This window comes from Balaenoptera physalus, assembly GCF_965194825.1.
Source record: "Balaenoptera physalus genome assembly, chromosome: 6".
NCBI lineage: Eukaryota > Metazoa > Chordata > Mammalia > Artiodactyla > Balaenopteridae > Balaenoptera > Balaenoptera physalus.
In genome coordinates, this window is record NC_138885.1 from 122,318,883 (window position 1) to 122,333,910 (window position 15,028).

Here is a 15,028-nt window from a genome sequence, read left to right on the forward strand (position 1 = left end):
AGATGACAAGAAGGTGATTCCATTTCTATAATTTTTTAAAATACATGAATATAGATATATTTGCATTATCTGCCAAATCATAAAGAGTGGTAACTCAGAAATAAGTTGGGAGTAAAAGAGTTTGAAGCATACAGTTCTTTGGTAATGTTAAATTCATTAATTAAATGCAAAAAAAAAATTGCCCCCAAAAAACCTAAGTATTAAAATTCAATGATGTGAAAGTCAAACATGTATCACGACCACCTCTGTTTCACGCTGTAGTAACTGAAAAGCCATTTAATCTGTCTTTCTCCTAAAGACTCAAGTCTTAACAGAATAATTATGTCTTAATTCATTTTTGAAAAGTACAAGGAAGTTCAGTCAGATTAAAATAAATCATCAAATCTTAAATACCGGATTCAAAAATCCCTAACTGAGGTAATTCCTACGTGGTGCTTTGGTGAATCCAAAATAGAGACCATTGCCTGATTCACACTCACAAAAGAAGCCTGGTCACACGTAGAAGGGAAAATAAAAAAGTATAACAGAAAAAGGACAATAATTAAACCCTGCTCTTCTCAGATGTAAAGAATCATGTCTTTCAATGATCACAGCCATGCTTCAAAGCCAGAGATAAAAGCAGCCATGTGACTTAAGCAATTGCTTCTTAAAGACATGATTCAAAGGTAGAAGAAAAATTTCAGAAGTGGAAAGGATATAACAGTATCTCTCTGAACTATATTTTAAACGCTTCCTTTCCAGTACTGCGTTCTCCTATGGTCCTTCTATAATATATTAGGAAAACAAAGTAATAATTTTTGTTTAAACACAGCCCTCTCCCTCTTTTCAGAGCACAAATATGAAATATTTCTATTTTACAGCCATCAAAGCATTTCTCTATCGTTCTTTCTCAAAAGAGCTTTTAATAAGATACCTTTTGCTGATATGAAGGTATCATATATGTAATGATATATAATATAGGTCCTAGATATATAGGACCCCAAACAATTTACAGCAAAATTACATATTTAAGCAAGGTTTAATTCCTACCTAGCTTAATTTTGTCACAGTTGCGATTATTTGGCCTTAAGTGACTCCAGAAGAATGTTCTCTTTTCATTAGTATTATTTTTATACATGCTCTCTGAAAATATTGCTCATTAATCTTTCACAAAGAGTAAATCTGTGACTTCCCTTTCATTTTCCAGCTCTTTAATTAAGCAAAAAAATAAGTTAATAAAGAATCTTTTCCTCTCTTCCTCCTGCTTAATATTTCCGAGGTAATAAAACAACCCTGTAAAACATCTGGAACATTCCCTCCTGGGGGGGAGGGGTATGTGTAGGGGGAGGGGGGACACGTCTGAGGAGGATTTTGTTTCCTTTTTCCTACTAACTAGAACAGTTACTTATCCGCTGCACCCAATCACTAGGCAAGTTCAAACTTCTGACAACACCAGGCAGACATTCTCCTGGAGAAGACAGATGAGTGGCTACACTCTTTTTCGTCCTGCTGAGACAGAGCCAAATCATTTCAGAAAATGGTATTCCAGAGCAGAATGAACTTGCAGCTGCTTCAGAGGGCATGCCCGCCATCATCCCGCCGCTCTTGACACTTTTGACGCGGCTCCTCACCTCCGTCTGCATTTGCATGTACTGCTTGGAGGTAAGAACTCCAAGAGGAAGTGTAGTCCTGTCCCCAAGGTCCCTTGAGGACTCCGGCCCGATGACCAGGGTTAGATGCAAACAACAGCACACCCCAGGCCCCCACCCGCCCTGGCCATTTTTGCCCAAGGATCTTTTGTCAAACATTTAAGATCTTAATCAATCTTCACTCTGACCTCCCAGACCCCAAGGAAGATGGATGAGGAAGTCAGTGACCTTTCACCTGTTCTTCTATTTGTCCTGCCACAGCAGACCCATTGAAAAGACAATTGGGGAGGAACCTGCTGCCAGAGTTCTGAAGACTTGCCCATTCTCCTTTATATCCTTTCTTAAGCTCCCTTTACGCCCTGGTCTTTCTTGTCCCACTTCCAAATCACTTTTCTTTCACTCAGAAGAAAGTTCTCTTTCCTGTAGGGGAGGGGAAAAAAATGACACTCTCCAAATATCATTTTCAAATGAATGTTATTCTTTGTTAGGGCAAAGGCAATGCTCCCTATCTTTGTCCTTGACTTCTAAGAGTGGTTGGAAAATGGACTTTCCTTTTACCATTTTAACTTGACACCCTTAGAATTCAACAGCTATGACCTTGGTAAGAGCTGAGTGATAAAGGAAATGTTAGCATTAACATCAGATTAATGCTTTATGATCTAAAAGGTGATTTTTACCAATTTTACATCACTGTGTCCTCATAGCAAGTCTCTAAGCTAAGTACAATTATTATCAACCCATTTTATAGATGAACAAACCAAGGCTCAGAGGGCTTAAGAAACATGCTCAAGGTCTTGCAGCTAAGTGACCAAACTGAGACACATTTCCTTGTGTCGATGTTCTTTCTGCTCTTCCTAGATAATCCTGATACTCCAGTAATGATGGCACAGATGGAGGAAACCATTTTCATTACTCTTAATATGTTTACAGTCTTGAGTTATCCCTAAAAATTCTCACTCAAATTTGGAATTTAAGAATTCTTGTCATTCAAATTTTTTCTTCCTCCCTAAATTCATCAGAGATTCTTACCTGGTAGTCTTAAATACAAGCAAAGTGCAAGGTTTTGTGCAAAAAGTGTCTTCTTGAAAGATTTAATCATTTTACAAGTAGCAAAGAAAATACCTGGGTAGCAAGAGTGCAGAGAACAAAGATTCTCAAAAAGCTTAATCAACCTTCCCCTTCCATTAAATATCTCACCTTGTGTTAGGGACAGTTTGCTCAGAAATGGACTGGACCTAAATCATGAAGTCTCACCCTTTCCATGGACCACATGATGATGAACTGGATTCCCAAGGTTATTTCCATAAAGCCAACCACTACCATGTTCAATTGCCTTTACATTCACTTCCCCCTCCATCTTTTTCTCTTTTCCTTCTAATTTGGGTTGTAAAAATGTCAAGGAGTCTCACGGTGCAGCAATGTATGAGTTACTGGGCTCTGTGACAATTGGAAATCAATGACGTTAGATACAGAGAAATGTACTAATGCCAGAAGCATGAACATTTGATCAAGAAATGGAAGACAATGTGTGTGTGTGTGTGTTTTTAAATATATATAAGAATCTTGAAATGTAAAGATGTGCAAGTCCTGTCTTACAAAATTCAAAAAAGGCAGAATAATTTACTCTAAAATGTGATGCAGGGTCACTGCCCTATTCATTTCACTCTTCCTGCTATGATGATTGTAATTTCAGTGCCAGTAACAATGCACTCACATATTTTCTAATGTTAATACCAGAATCTACTTCAGGGTTTCCATTTGGTACAGCTTAGCTAGTAGTTGCCAAGTCAAGAGTTAACAAAATGGCAAGAAATCAACCTTTGTAAAAACAAAACAAAACAAAAAAAACCTTGAAATTCCAACCTTTAAATTTTCAAGTTCACAAGTCTACCTTTTGACTATAGGTCAACAGAAAAGGTTGCCAGCCTTTATTCTGTTTTACTTTTCGACAGTCATTGTTAGCTATGCCTAGAAATAACTACAGCAGATCAAGAATGACACTTATGAACTCTGAAAGGAGAAATGCGTAACTCTATGACACCAAACTACTCCACATGCAACTTTCTTTAGGTTATAACTGTTGATTTCCAATCAGTCAAGTGGATTGCTCCATAGTTAATCCCACCCTGTCATTAAGATGGTTGAAATGCCAGACAAATTGTTTGGCAGTCAGTTATTTAGGGCTCTTTAATCGCCAAATCAGATGAACCATGTGGCAATGTAGTCTACAGTTCAACAATCACCCTGAGAAAAGATTAATCTGATCTGTTCCAGAGATGGGACCAAGAGTTACACGCTTTAGTAGTAATCATAATAAGACTGGCAGCAGCAGACTATTAATAACCACTGAAAGTAAATACCAAGCAAAAATAAAAATCTTGGAATAGCTGCTTTTTTTTTAAGCCTTAATCCACATAAATGTGGATTACTCCCGGCCCTTCCTCAAACACAAAGCTGCTATAAAGAAAACAAGTTTGCAAACTCCCCAGAAAGGCGAAATAAGGGAAGAGGGAATTGCAGACACAGAACTTTAGGTGAGAGGAAAAAAAGAAAAAAGTCACCTTAGTAATATGATAAATAGTAATTAACATGATAAAAAAAATCTGGATTTCTTCAGAAACTCAATAATCAAAATGGATTACAGTTTACTATTGCCTCTGACCACAGATCGAATAAGACTCTTCCTAGCTCTTTATCACATCCTCAGGGAAATCAAGGTCTTTCATCAAGATTCATTTCACTTGGAAACCCTATCAATGGGCGCTCAGTGGAAACATAAGGCACTTGAAACCTTGTCACTCCACTTCGCTGGGCCATGTCTACACTGGTCCACAAGGCAGGAAAAACTGGACTTTCCTCACACAGCTCAATTTTAATCAGCAGGAGGAAACTGGAACAACAAATCCTAATTCCACATTTAAATCATTCATGTACACATCCATACGAGGAGAGATGTTTACCGACAGGAGAACCATGGTTCGAAAATGTGTCGGCCCTCTTTAAGTAAGGATCAATCAAGGCCTTTCTTCAGCTTGTTCATTTACATCTCAGAGGGCACATCAAGCCGGTGCAGATCTGAGTGCCTGTTAGCAAATGTGTCTGGCCTTCTGCTGATTACAGCAGCACCATTTATTTTGTCAGTATTAGAATCGTCTTAGCTTTGCCACCTGGAGCTGTAGCACTTACTCATTAGACCCCTCTGTCCCACCACATCCCACAGGGGCTGCTAATTACTGGCTTTACTCCATTTAGTCTCATCTCTGATTCAATTATGTGCACTAAGCCCTAATGAAAAGTACAAGATGGCTCTCCTTACCTTGGCATTCTCCGTTCCGCTCTTCATGCCCGGCATGGCATAGGCAGTTGCCAATGGGTACCAGCCATTCACCATCTGCCCCGCAGTACATTTTTGGCACATCCTTCTCTTCTGAGTTGTTGACACAGGAGCCTCGAACTTCCACCAAGGAAGACGTATCGGCCCCTGTGATGGTGTCTGGAAACTGAGCCAGATTGCGAACGGTGAGCGGACACTTTTTGTAGAACACTCGGACCGAAACCAAGGCGATGCAGGCCCCTACATCCTGAAACGCCAGATAGAACCCCTTTTTGCTCAATGGCCCTACATCCCGGATTTCCGTGTTCAGCTTCATGATTCGGTCGCCAATGTCCACCTGGGTGAAGCTCTCGTCGGCGGCGATGGTGTCGATTTTGGCAAACTGGCTCTCTCGGATGAAACGCTCCTTGTCGTTGTCTGATTCATAGTAGTACAGGTTAAACGTCTCCTTGCAAGTGCCCATGACACCCGGAAGACTGTTGCAGTCCCTCAAGGTGAACTTGATCTCAATGTACACCCTCTGAGCCCCTTCTCGGGTGATCCAATCAGTTCGCAGCCAATTATTCTGGCTGGGCTCCATCACGTTGCACACTTGGTAGGTTCGGATTGGCGTATTTTTTTCATCCATAATACTCACTTCCTCCCACTGCAAAGATCCAAAGGAAATGCATCGATTACAAAAATTTCATCATACAGTGATTTATCAGTTCTATTTTACCCTCATAGGACAGAGATGATTTTTGTTGCAATAAGAAAGAAAGCTACCTAGCACTAATTCCTCACCAAGATGATATTATATTGGGAAAGTATTTTAATTTTCACTCTTTTGCCCCAGATCCAGAGGTTTTGCTGGATTGATTGCTTTTGAGTTCTCAGCAGTTGCTCATTCGTGGTGGTCTAACAACCTCAAATTCACCTATTACAACTGCTACAATTTCAAGTGACAACAGTTCAAACTTACTCATAAATGAAAAAACTAGGACGTGTATTGTTTCAACAACTGAGCAGAGACCTGCAAATTAAGAGCAGGAAGTGCAGAGTCTGCCAAAGGAAGACAATTATCAGTCAATTAGTGGCGCTCCTGTCAGAACTTTGCTCTCTAATACCTAAAAAAAAATGTCTATTTTTTTTTTTTTGGCGATGCCACTACTCTTTAAAGGGGTAAAGAAAATCTCACCATTCTGGTTTTGGTAATCCTGGGAAGATAGAGAGTAAACTTTATGGTTGGATTTCTCAAATACACTGTCATTTATAATGGTAGAACACTTTTCAAGAACATGTATTCAGTCAAAAAGTTTGTATACTGTTCTTATTTTTAAAACAAAGTAAACACGAATGCACACGTGCACTGCTTCTAAATAGTCTGTGGATATTGAGAATAAAATAGTAAGTGGTATTTATGAGTGAAAGCCCAAGAAAATTAAAGAAGGATAGTAGGGTTTTCTTTCAATCTACTTCCTAACATAGAGATTCTCATAGTGGGATAATCCGAGTTCAGCAAAATTCACTGTGACTAGCGTTGTAGTTTCATTCTCGCTGTGGCTTTTAAAATAATCCTAAAAGCAACAAGATAATTTGGGGTTCCTACCAGACTGATAGGCGGCCTCCAATTCTTCATTAATATCTACAGTAATGCCTTTATATAGATCTGGTATAAATCAGCTTAAGTATCTAACACATGAATATAATTAGAAGAAAAAACGTAGTTTAAAAAAAATTCGTATTCTATAATAGCTATACTTAAAGCTCCATTCAAGCCAATGAAGTACATAGAATCATAACATATCTTTTAACAGGTTTCCCATCTGTGCATTGGAAAACTATTAATGGATGGAAATGTTACTATGTGAAGGGCCATAGTGCATAAAATTCTGTATCCCTTTCATCTGCCACCATTACGGAAGTTTTAGAACTGGGAGAGTTAAGTGCCCTGTGGTGATTAAAATTTCTTTTTATCCACTAAGCAATAAATCACCAGTAATTTACTTATTTGGGGGAAATTCATGTAAATCCAAAAATAGATCCCCACCTTCAAAAAAACCTACTCAGCATGCTTCTCGTCTCAGAACAAAGGAAATATGGAAAAACACATTTATCAATGTAAATGAAAGCACATAGGGATATCTCCACAGTTCATACACATAATTCAGGTCTAATTCGAATTTTCCAGGCCGAACTTAATTGTCTAAACACATTGATCAATTCAGCAGAACAACGACAAATCTCCCCTTAGTTTTGCATTTTACAATCAGTGTCAGAAACTCAGTATACTCCTTTAAATGAACACTGCCAAGAAATTAGGTTTTTGCTACAATGTTGCCATCAGAAACCATCACTTTCCATTATTTTCATGTTCTGCTTAGCTGTTCTGATGGAAAAATGAAAGAACAGTGAGTACAATTCATTTTTGACCTGGTGGTATTGTCAAATAAGGTTTCTTTTTCTTTTTAAAAATAACAACAACAACAAACAAATAAATGTCATTATTGGTCAAAATTATAATCTCAAATTTCCAGCCAAGAAAGATGTGAACTGTTCTAACAATAAGTAGAGATTTCAGAACAATCAAAAGATTCAAATAATGCTTTTACACTCAGTTAGAAAGACTTTTTTAAAGCCAATCCACCCCCTACTTGTTAGATATCCAATTTACCCCTTCATTCTAGGCCCAAAAAAGTCTTCTTTATTACAAAATCTAGAAATTAATTAAACTTTATAATTTGGCACAATTTCTCAATGGCTACTATGTATTTTGGAAGGACTAATTCTATTATACACAAATAAAATTTCATTTCTTATGTTTCATAATAATATTTAAAACATTACACACATGGTATTTAAGGAAAGGGAAGGAGTACATTCTATATTCAGAAGTCCACATTCTGCCCATAAAAGGTTCTGGGTTGTGTACAGTCAGCTATGAACAGTATTTTTTTTTTTTTTTAAGGGACATGGAGACAACCAAAAGAAGTTTTGTGTCTAGAAAAAGTGGCCAGGTGCTCTTTCAACAGTTCTCTGGGAGCTGGGGTGGGGGGAGGGAGATGTCTGTAGCATATTAAGTTGCAATAAAAGCTTCCCAGAAACTAGATAGACCATGAACTGTACTTGAAAATGTGTTACTCCTTGCTTTTCAATAGGTCACATGTATATTTAGTGTAACAAGTCAGGTCCAAAATCATACTAGATGTATCCTCTCTTCAAACTTGGGAACAGCCAGTAAGAAAAATAAGGCTCATTAATTTTTTTAATGCAAGTACTGATACCTTCCATCCTCAGTTTTGCCAGCAGTTGGAATACATTCAGCCTACAGAGCAATACCTCTGGTGTAGCATGGGAAAGCCTCCTTGAATCAATGACCTTTCCAGGGTATAGGATTAACAAGAGTCTGACTCTCACAAGATAAAGCTGTACCTTTCTTCGCATTCAAAGGATGAGGGCAATTGCCTGCAATCAGCGGTGAATACAGCCTGTCTACACTGCCAGTGACCTGCCAATCACTCTCTCTCCCTTTAAAAAAAATGGTTTTGAGGGCAGACTAGAATTTTTCAGCAGAGATCCAACCAACTGCAGTCAAGTTCAGGCAGAAAAACAGGAAGGCAGGACAATCTCCATTTTATTTCAAATGGATGACAAGACTTGCTTTGGAAAAAGCCTAAAATTTTCCATTCTTGCCTTGTCTTATTTTTGAAGCCCATCTTCTATAACAGTTTCTATGAATCTTTATTTTTTTCAATCCTTTATTGTTTATTCAATGGCCAGGTGTGAAGCGCCATACTGGGTGCTGGCATTACAATTTTTGCCTGATAAAGACTCCTAATCTTTCACCCCCATTGCTTTTAATCGAATGACTCAGTCATAGAGACTATCAAGCCTGTAAAGGTAGGATGATATGCTTAATTTTTAAAGGATTTGAGAGTTTCAATCTGGCAGATGCCAGAGTTACACATTGTACTGATTTCTTTCCAGAGCTGATTCATTCTGACCTATTATTAAGGGGGGAGGATGGGGTAGGAGAATGTGGCTATTAACCTAATTCTATTCTCATGGCAAATTCAAGAAGAAATGAACAGTGACGCACTCTCTCATACTCTATAATCCAGCCTCCCCAATCTCCAAAGATCCAAGATTCCAAATACTTTAACTTTCACATTTAGTAACAACAATGCCAAACTTGGGGCTTTTTTTTTTTTTTTTTCATAGATGTTGCCCTTGATACAAGTTCGTAAGGCTTTCTCTCAGCGTGCAAGTGAAAAGCAGCTGATTTAAGATTGTCATAGCAAGTTACAGAGCCCCCGCTGCTCACACACAGAACTAAACCTGCTCCTGGTACAATTAGAAATGTTCTCTCCCTGGTATTTTTATTTATTCATTTTCCTCCTCTGGAAATAGAACAATTGCTCTAAAATTAACCCTGTCAGGACTTCACGGCTATCACAGCAATAGGCATAAATTCTAATTTGGTCCCCAGATCATATTTCTTGTTGGTGTTTTAGTCTTAAATAGGCATCTAAGGCAATGCCTCCACCAATCTCCTAGTTCTGAAACCCCTTTTTGCCCTTTTGGATTCCAGTTCTTCCATGACAGAGCTATCCAAAGGGAGTATAGGATTTCTCCAACAAAGCGTAATTCACTTCATAGGCCATGGCGGAAATCTGACCCCCGGCCACAATCAACAAGAATCACGCCATTAGGACTCTCAGAAAGTTGCTAATCACTCCTTTTTACCCTGTGGATCAGAGAGCAATTCGGAACTTACCCCTCCTTCCAGAGGGCTTGCTATCCACCCAAGTTCTCCCTGAACAGATCTGGAATCCAGTAAGGTAACTGCAAAAAAACAAAGAAAAATAGATTAATTTCCAATTGCAAAAAGCCAATACTACAAAAAACCATTTGCCTGAGCGTTTCCATATGTGCCGAGGGTGTGCATATCCAACTCTGATCAAAACCTAAACCCGGTCTCACTTATGTAAATAATCATTACTCACTCGATCTTCTCCCCTCTTCAAATCTGCAGGTTCTTATTTATTTAACTTGCTTAGCATTTAAAATTCCATCCCAGGACTCAGTTGATTCTTTTTCTAAAAAGGATGAATTGAGAATCTCAAGTACAATTCAAAAAATAAATATATCTATGTAGGGCAGTTACACTCCCAAGCAAAATCTGCATTCATCTCTGTCTGGTATCTACTAGAGTTATTTGTTTTTGCAAGTTTCAGATGACCGCATAACTCATCATCATGGTGACAGAGCCACAAGTGAATTCTATCAGAGAGTACTCAAAAGGGTCATGAAAAGGCTCTCTCCCCTACCTTTTTTTCTTTTTTTTTTTCCTCCACCACCAAATAAATAGGCCCTGGATGTGGTATCCGCCGCTTTTTTAAATATCAAAGTTTCAGAAGGGGGAAATGGCAGACGTGTGGAATTAGAATGCAAATACACTTAAGTATTCTCTTTGGCCTTTTTGAAGACAATCGGAGACTCCTTTCCCCAAGAGGAAATCACTGGTTTAAATTTTAGTTGTGGAGGACTGCCTAATAGATTTAGTATGCTTGTGCGACACCTAAGAGTATGCACCCAAGCTTGGGGGAACCGGGAGGGCGGCTATACAGCGGTCGCACCCCGCCCACGCTGGAACAGACCTAGGCACCGAGAACATTGAAAACGACGCAATGAATTCCTAAACTCTCCACATTGTCTTTCCCACCGAGATCTGCAGGCCTGGGGGTCGAAAGGCCCATCTCAAAGGAACCACTGGATTATTAATTTGATCAGGGAGGCTGGCTCTTCAGGCTGGGGGAGGGGTGGGAAATGGGAAACCTTCATCCTTGGCTCCTGCGCACCCCAACTCTCAGTCTCGCCCCCCGGCCCCTGAATTCTGCCCACCTCTCCTCTCATTTCACCCCGACGTCAAAGTAGTTAAAAATGAGTCTCTTTCTCCTGATTTTCCCGAGAAGCCTGAATTCCTAGCGTCTGTTAATTATTTTAAAATGTAGAGCCTTCCCTGGGCCGCTCCCGCCCGGAGTTGCGCCCCCCCCCCTCCTTCTCTCCTCTCGGTCCCTAGAGAAAAGCCCGCTACATCCATTTGGATTTATGTAAGGTGGATTAGGGACACAAAGGGAACAATAAGACCCAATTTACAAAAAAAGGAAGGGAGTAGAAAGGGAGGGTAAAAGGGAGAAAAGAAAACGTGATGGGAATAAAAAGCAACAAAATGAATTAATTTTTAAGGGGGAGGAGGGGTCGGAGAGGGGGTGACCCCCCTCCTTTCTACATCAGCCTACAGCTCCATCAGCGCCTTTTTTGTCTAGGGCTCCCAAGTTTTGCTCCCAAAAGAAAAAACAAGGGGAAAAAAGGAAAAATATCTCTGCGTTTGGTGCAGAGAGGTCTTGGGGACGTCCTAACAAGAGTGCGAAGTAGTCAGGAGAACGGGGGATCCACGATCCCGCTCAGAGGAACGACTCCGGGGACCGAGGGGCAGCAGGGACCGAGATGGCCCACGTCGGTAGGAGAGAGGAGATCGAAAGGGTGACAGAGCGCCTCTTTCCTCCCAAGCCTTGTCTGCCGGCAGGTGTGTGAATCTCTGGGAGCTTGCGTCTGGCGAGCTCTTGGTACCGCCTGCCCAGCCAAGGCTAAGTTGGTTTTTGGCTCCCTCCTTCGGAACAGGGAAAATGATAGATTGTAGGGGGATGGATGCACGGATCCTGGAGAGGTGGACGGACGGATGGATGGATGGATGGACGGACGGACGGACGGACGGACGGATGGATGGAGGAGGGTGGGGAGGTGAAGGAGTCGGCGAGCCAGTTGCGCGCAGGCTCGAGCGCGAGCATCGCCGGAACATACGCGCACACAATCGGGGCACTCGAGCACAGGCACACAATTGTCCGCGTCGACGCGGGCACCCGCGCACCCACAGACACCCATATGCGTGCGCGCGCATACACACACGCACACGCAACTAGCCTTTCTCTGAGATCATCAGAAACTAAATAATCAACCCCCATCTCCCCGACACAGACACAGACACACACACAGACACACACACAGAGCCCTCCAGCACGTCCAAACAGACGCGCATAAAGCTGAGCACCCACACTGATCCAGTTGGTCCGGCACGTTCCCTCCAAACTAACCCGGTGTACAGTGCTAGGGGCAAAAAGCTAAAACTCGAGTACGTTCAGCTTGCTGGCGGGTTCCCAAGGTCTGCGGGGTGACATGAGGAGCTTGGGGTCCCCTAGGCCAGCAATCGCACCCCGACGGCGCGGGGCCCGGCGGAGAGAAAGGTGTCTGACGCCGGGTGCTAGCAATCAGGTCACCAGCGACCGGCGAGCGGCGCCACGACCGCTGCGCGGCGGAAGCCCGGCAGCCAGGTCCCGGGAAGCGCAGGGCTCGGGAAACTTTGCAGAAACCAGAGCTCGCAAGGCTTTCGCAAGAACCCGAGAGCACACCATACCCTCAAGGAGCTAGCTCCAGGCTTCCGTTCCCCCTCTACCTGGGCTGAGTGGGTAAGTGGTGGTAGAAATAAGTCCACAAAATTTATTTATTTATTTGTTTTCTTGGCGTTGTCTCCCGTGCATCCCCTCGGGGCACCTCGGGCTGCCCTCGCCGATGGATGCCGATAAACTTTGTCCTTTCGCTACAAACTTGGGCAACCTCGCCACACGCACAGGTCACCGCCCCGAGGCAGGCTGCCCGGCCGCTCCCCGCCTTCCCTTCGCGGTTCCCCTCGCCCCAGCCCCCTTTCTCCGGAGTCAAGGCGACCGCTCGCGCCGGGATCCCCCTGCACCCTCCGGCCTCGCGCTCCCGGGGACCATTCACCCGCCGATCTTCGCCTCTCTGTCCCACACCGCAGAAAGGCCGCCCCATTCTTACCTTCATTCGCGGGATACACCCTGGAACCGGTGACAGCGTCGCAAATCCCAAACAGAAACGAAAAGAGGAGGAAATAAAAAATCCCAGCCATGGTTCGCCGGTGCTAACGCTGCTCCTGCCGCTTCTATCCCAGTGGAATAAATGCTTAAGTTAAGAGTGCAGCAGGCTGAAGACATTGCCAAGGGGGTGGGCCCGGCCCGTGACGTGAACCCGCCAGTCCGGGGCCCGCAGCCAATAGTAGCTCAGAAAGGGTTGCCTGGCCCCGCCCCCGATGATCAGAGCCCGCCCCGATGCCCCGCCCCCTCTGGGCTCGGCTGGGCGCTTGGTCTCCCCGGGATTAAGGGGGCGAGTTCTGCCGCGTCCCTCCCCTGCTGGAGTAAGGCAGCGGGTCCCCTGATCGCATCTCAGCGGTCCAGCCCCTGGACGGCGGAAGGAGCTTCGAAAAACTCTGAATTGGTTGTGGGAAGTCCGAGGAAAGGTTGGGAACCCCCTCTTTACGCCTCGGGCGGTTTGAGATGGAGGAAAATGCTCTTTTATTGCAATAAAAAAAAGTATCAAGTTGACCTGCCTCTTTGCTGTTGCTCTTTTCTGAGGGTCGAAGTGTTGGCGTCCCGCGCGCCCCGACTCGGGCTACACGTTCACTCCTGCGCGCGGCCGCGGCCACTCTCTGCTACCTGGCCCCTGGCCCCGTTTTGTGTCTTTGTGGTGCATCTCCATATGAAATGCTCTTTGGGGAGAGTTTTGTGGCTTGATTACTGCTTTTCTTCCCAGGCTCCCAGCTGCCTGGAGAGCGGTACCTAATCAGTCCCCAACGTCGAGTGCAGCCCTCGGCCCGTCTCCAGAGACTGAACGAAAGACTTTCTAGCAACGGAGAAGCCCCCTCAGGCCCCATCTCCGCACTCAGCCGTGGAGGGAAAGGCGCTTCCACCTCCCCGGCCCCGGGACAGGACTCCCCACCCCGGCAAGGCGCCCCGAGATGGCCTTGGCTGCCGGGAACCAACTGTGTGTTCCCCGTGGGGAGTCCCTGGAACCGGGCCTAGCAAGTTCGGGGCCAGGGGGTTAGAAGCGAAGAGCTGAAGTGGAAGTGCGGGGACCTGCCGCAAACCCGAGCTCGGGGGCTGCCCGGAGCGGTTGCTGCCGCCCTGCGCTCCCGTCGCTTCCCTGCGCTGGTCCGGACAGCTCTCGCCGCCCCAGGAGACAGTGGTGAGCGACAGGACCCGCAGAAATCCGCGCAGCCGCCCCCGCCGAGGTGCTGCGGGTGTCACTGTGGGCCTCCTGGGGACCCAGGCAGCACTGGGCCCTTGTTTGTCCCCCGATGCCCCGGACGCGGGCGCAGCCAACTGAGTGCTGCCCAGAGACCGCAACGCAGCAGGCGGCTCGGGGCGCGGCCCCCGACGTGACTCGGTGAATTTCTCCGGACGTTTGAAGACGCCCTGATTCCTGACGAGGTCTCCCTCCTTCCCTCCTCCCAAACCGCCCCTCTTCTGGCTCCCCACGGGGTAGGACCGGGTTTTCCTCCCGGGCCTTGGTCCCAGTGGGAAGGCGACCGCGGGGAGATGGAAGCGCCTTTGCCTCTCCGGCGGCAGCTCATCGTGAACCAACCGCGCCACCTGCCGGCCAGAAAAGGGAGTGCGAGGCCCGCGCGGAAGGGCGAGCGGACAAAGCCCGCACCACTCAGTCCGCAGAGAGTAGGTGTGTCCGTGGGGTATCTTTTCATCCACCTGCCCCTCTCCGGAGCACCCAGGCCACCCCTGCGGAGTGGTGGCGGGTGGCCGTGGAGAGGACCCGGGAGTCCTGTCGCACTTCTCGCCAGCCGGATTGCAGAAGACGAAATCAGAAAGCGTTTCAAGGAGAAACTCTTAGTATCCCAGGGGTTGCCTGAGTAGCTGCCATCCCTGAAATAGAAATCCTAGAGAAAGAACGAGGGGGTGTAGGGCGGTGTGGAGGAGAGAGCAGATCGCGGCCACGGTTTCAGGTCATTGGCCTGCGTAGCACATCGTGTCTACTCCACTCGTGCAAATTCAGACCCGGGCTAATTAGATGGGCAACTTTTACTTGAGCGCGCTTGGCGAGGCGCTGGGCAGTAGCTGTGTGAGTCGGTGGCCTAGAGGGACAGCTTGTGCGGCTCCAGACTTTCTGACTTCTCCGTGAAAGACCTGCTGAAATGTCACAGTCTGAGGAAGTGGATTTCAGT

At 44.9% G+C, this 15,028-nt stretch overlaps 1 protein-coding gene across 2 annotated transcripts in view; it reads right to left on the reverse strand.

Moving 5' to 3' along the window:
- The window catches only part of EPHA4 (EPH receptor A4), a 217,227-nt gene extending 204,235 nt beyond the window's left edge, over positions 1–12,992 (reverse strand). For both annotated transcript variants that reach the window (XM_082466376.1, XM_082466377.1), the window contains exons 1-3: positions 12,835–12,992; positions 9,719–9,786; positions 4,945–5,608 (exon numbers count right to left, since the gene is read on the reverse strand). In XM_082466376.1, coding sequence (XP_082322502.1) covers positions 4,945–5,608; positions 9,719–9,786; positions 12,835–12,925 — 823 coding nt within the window. In that variant the 5' untranslated portion in view covers positions 12,926–12,992. The remainder of the gene's footprint in view (positions 1–4,944; positions 5,609–9,718; positions 9,787–12,834) is intronic.
- Positions 12,993–15,028: the final 2,036 nt, after the last annotated feature.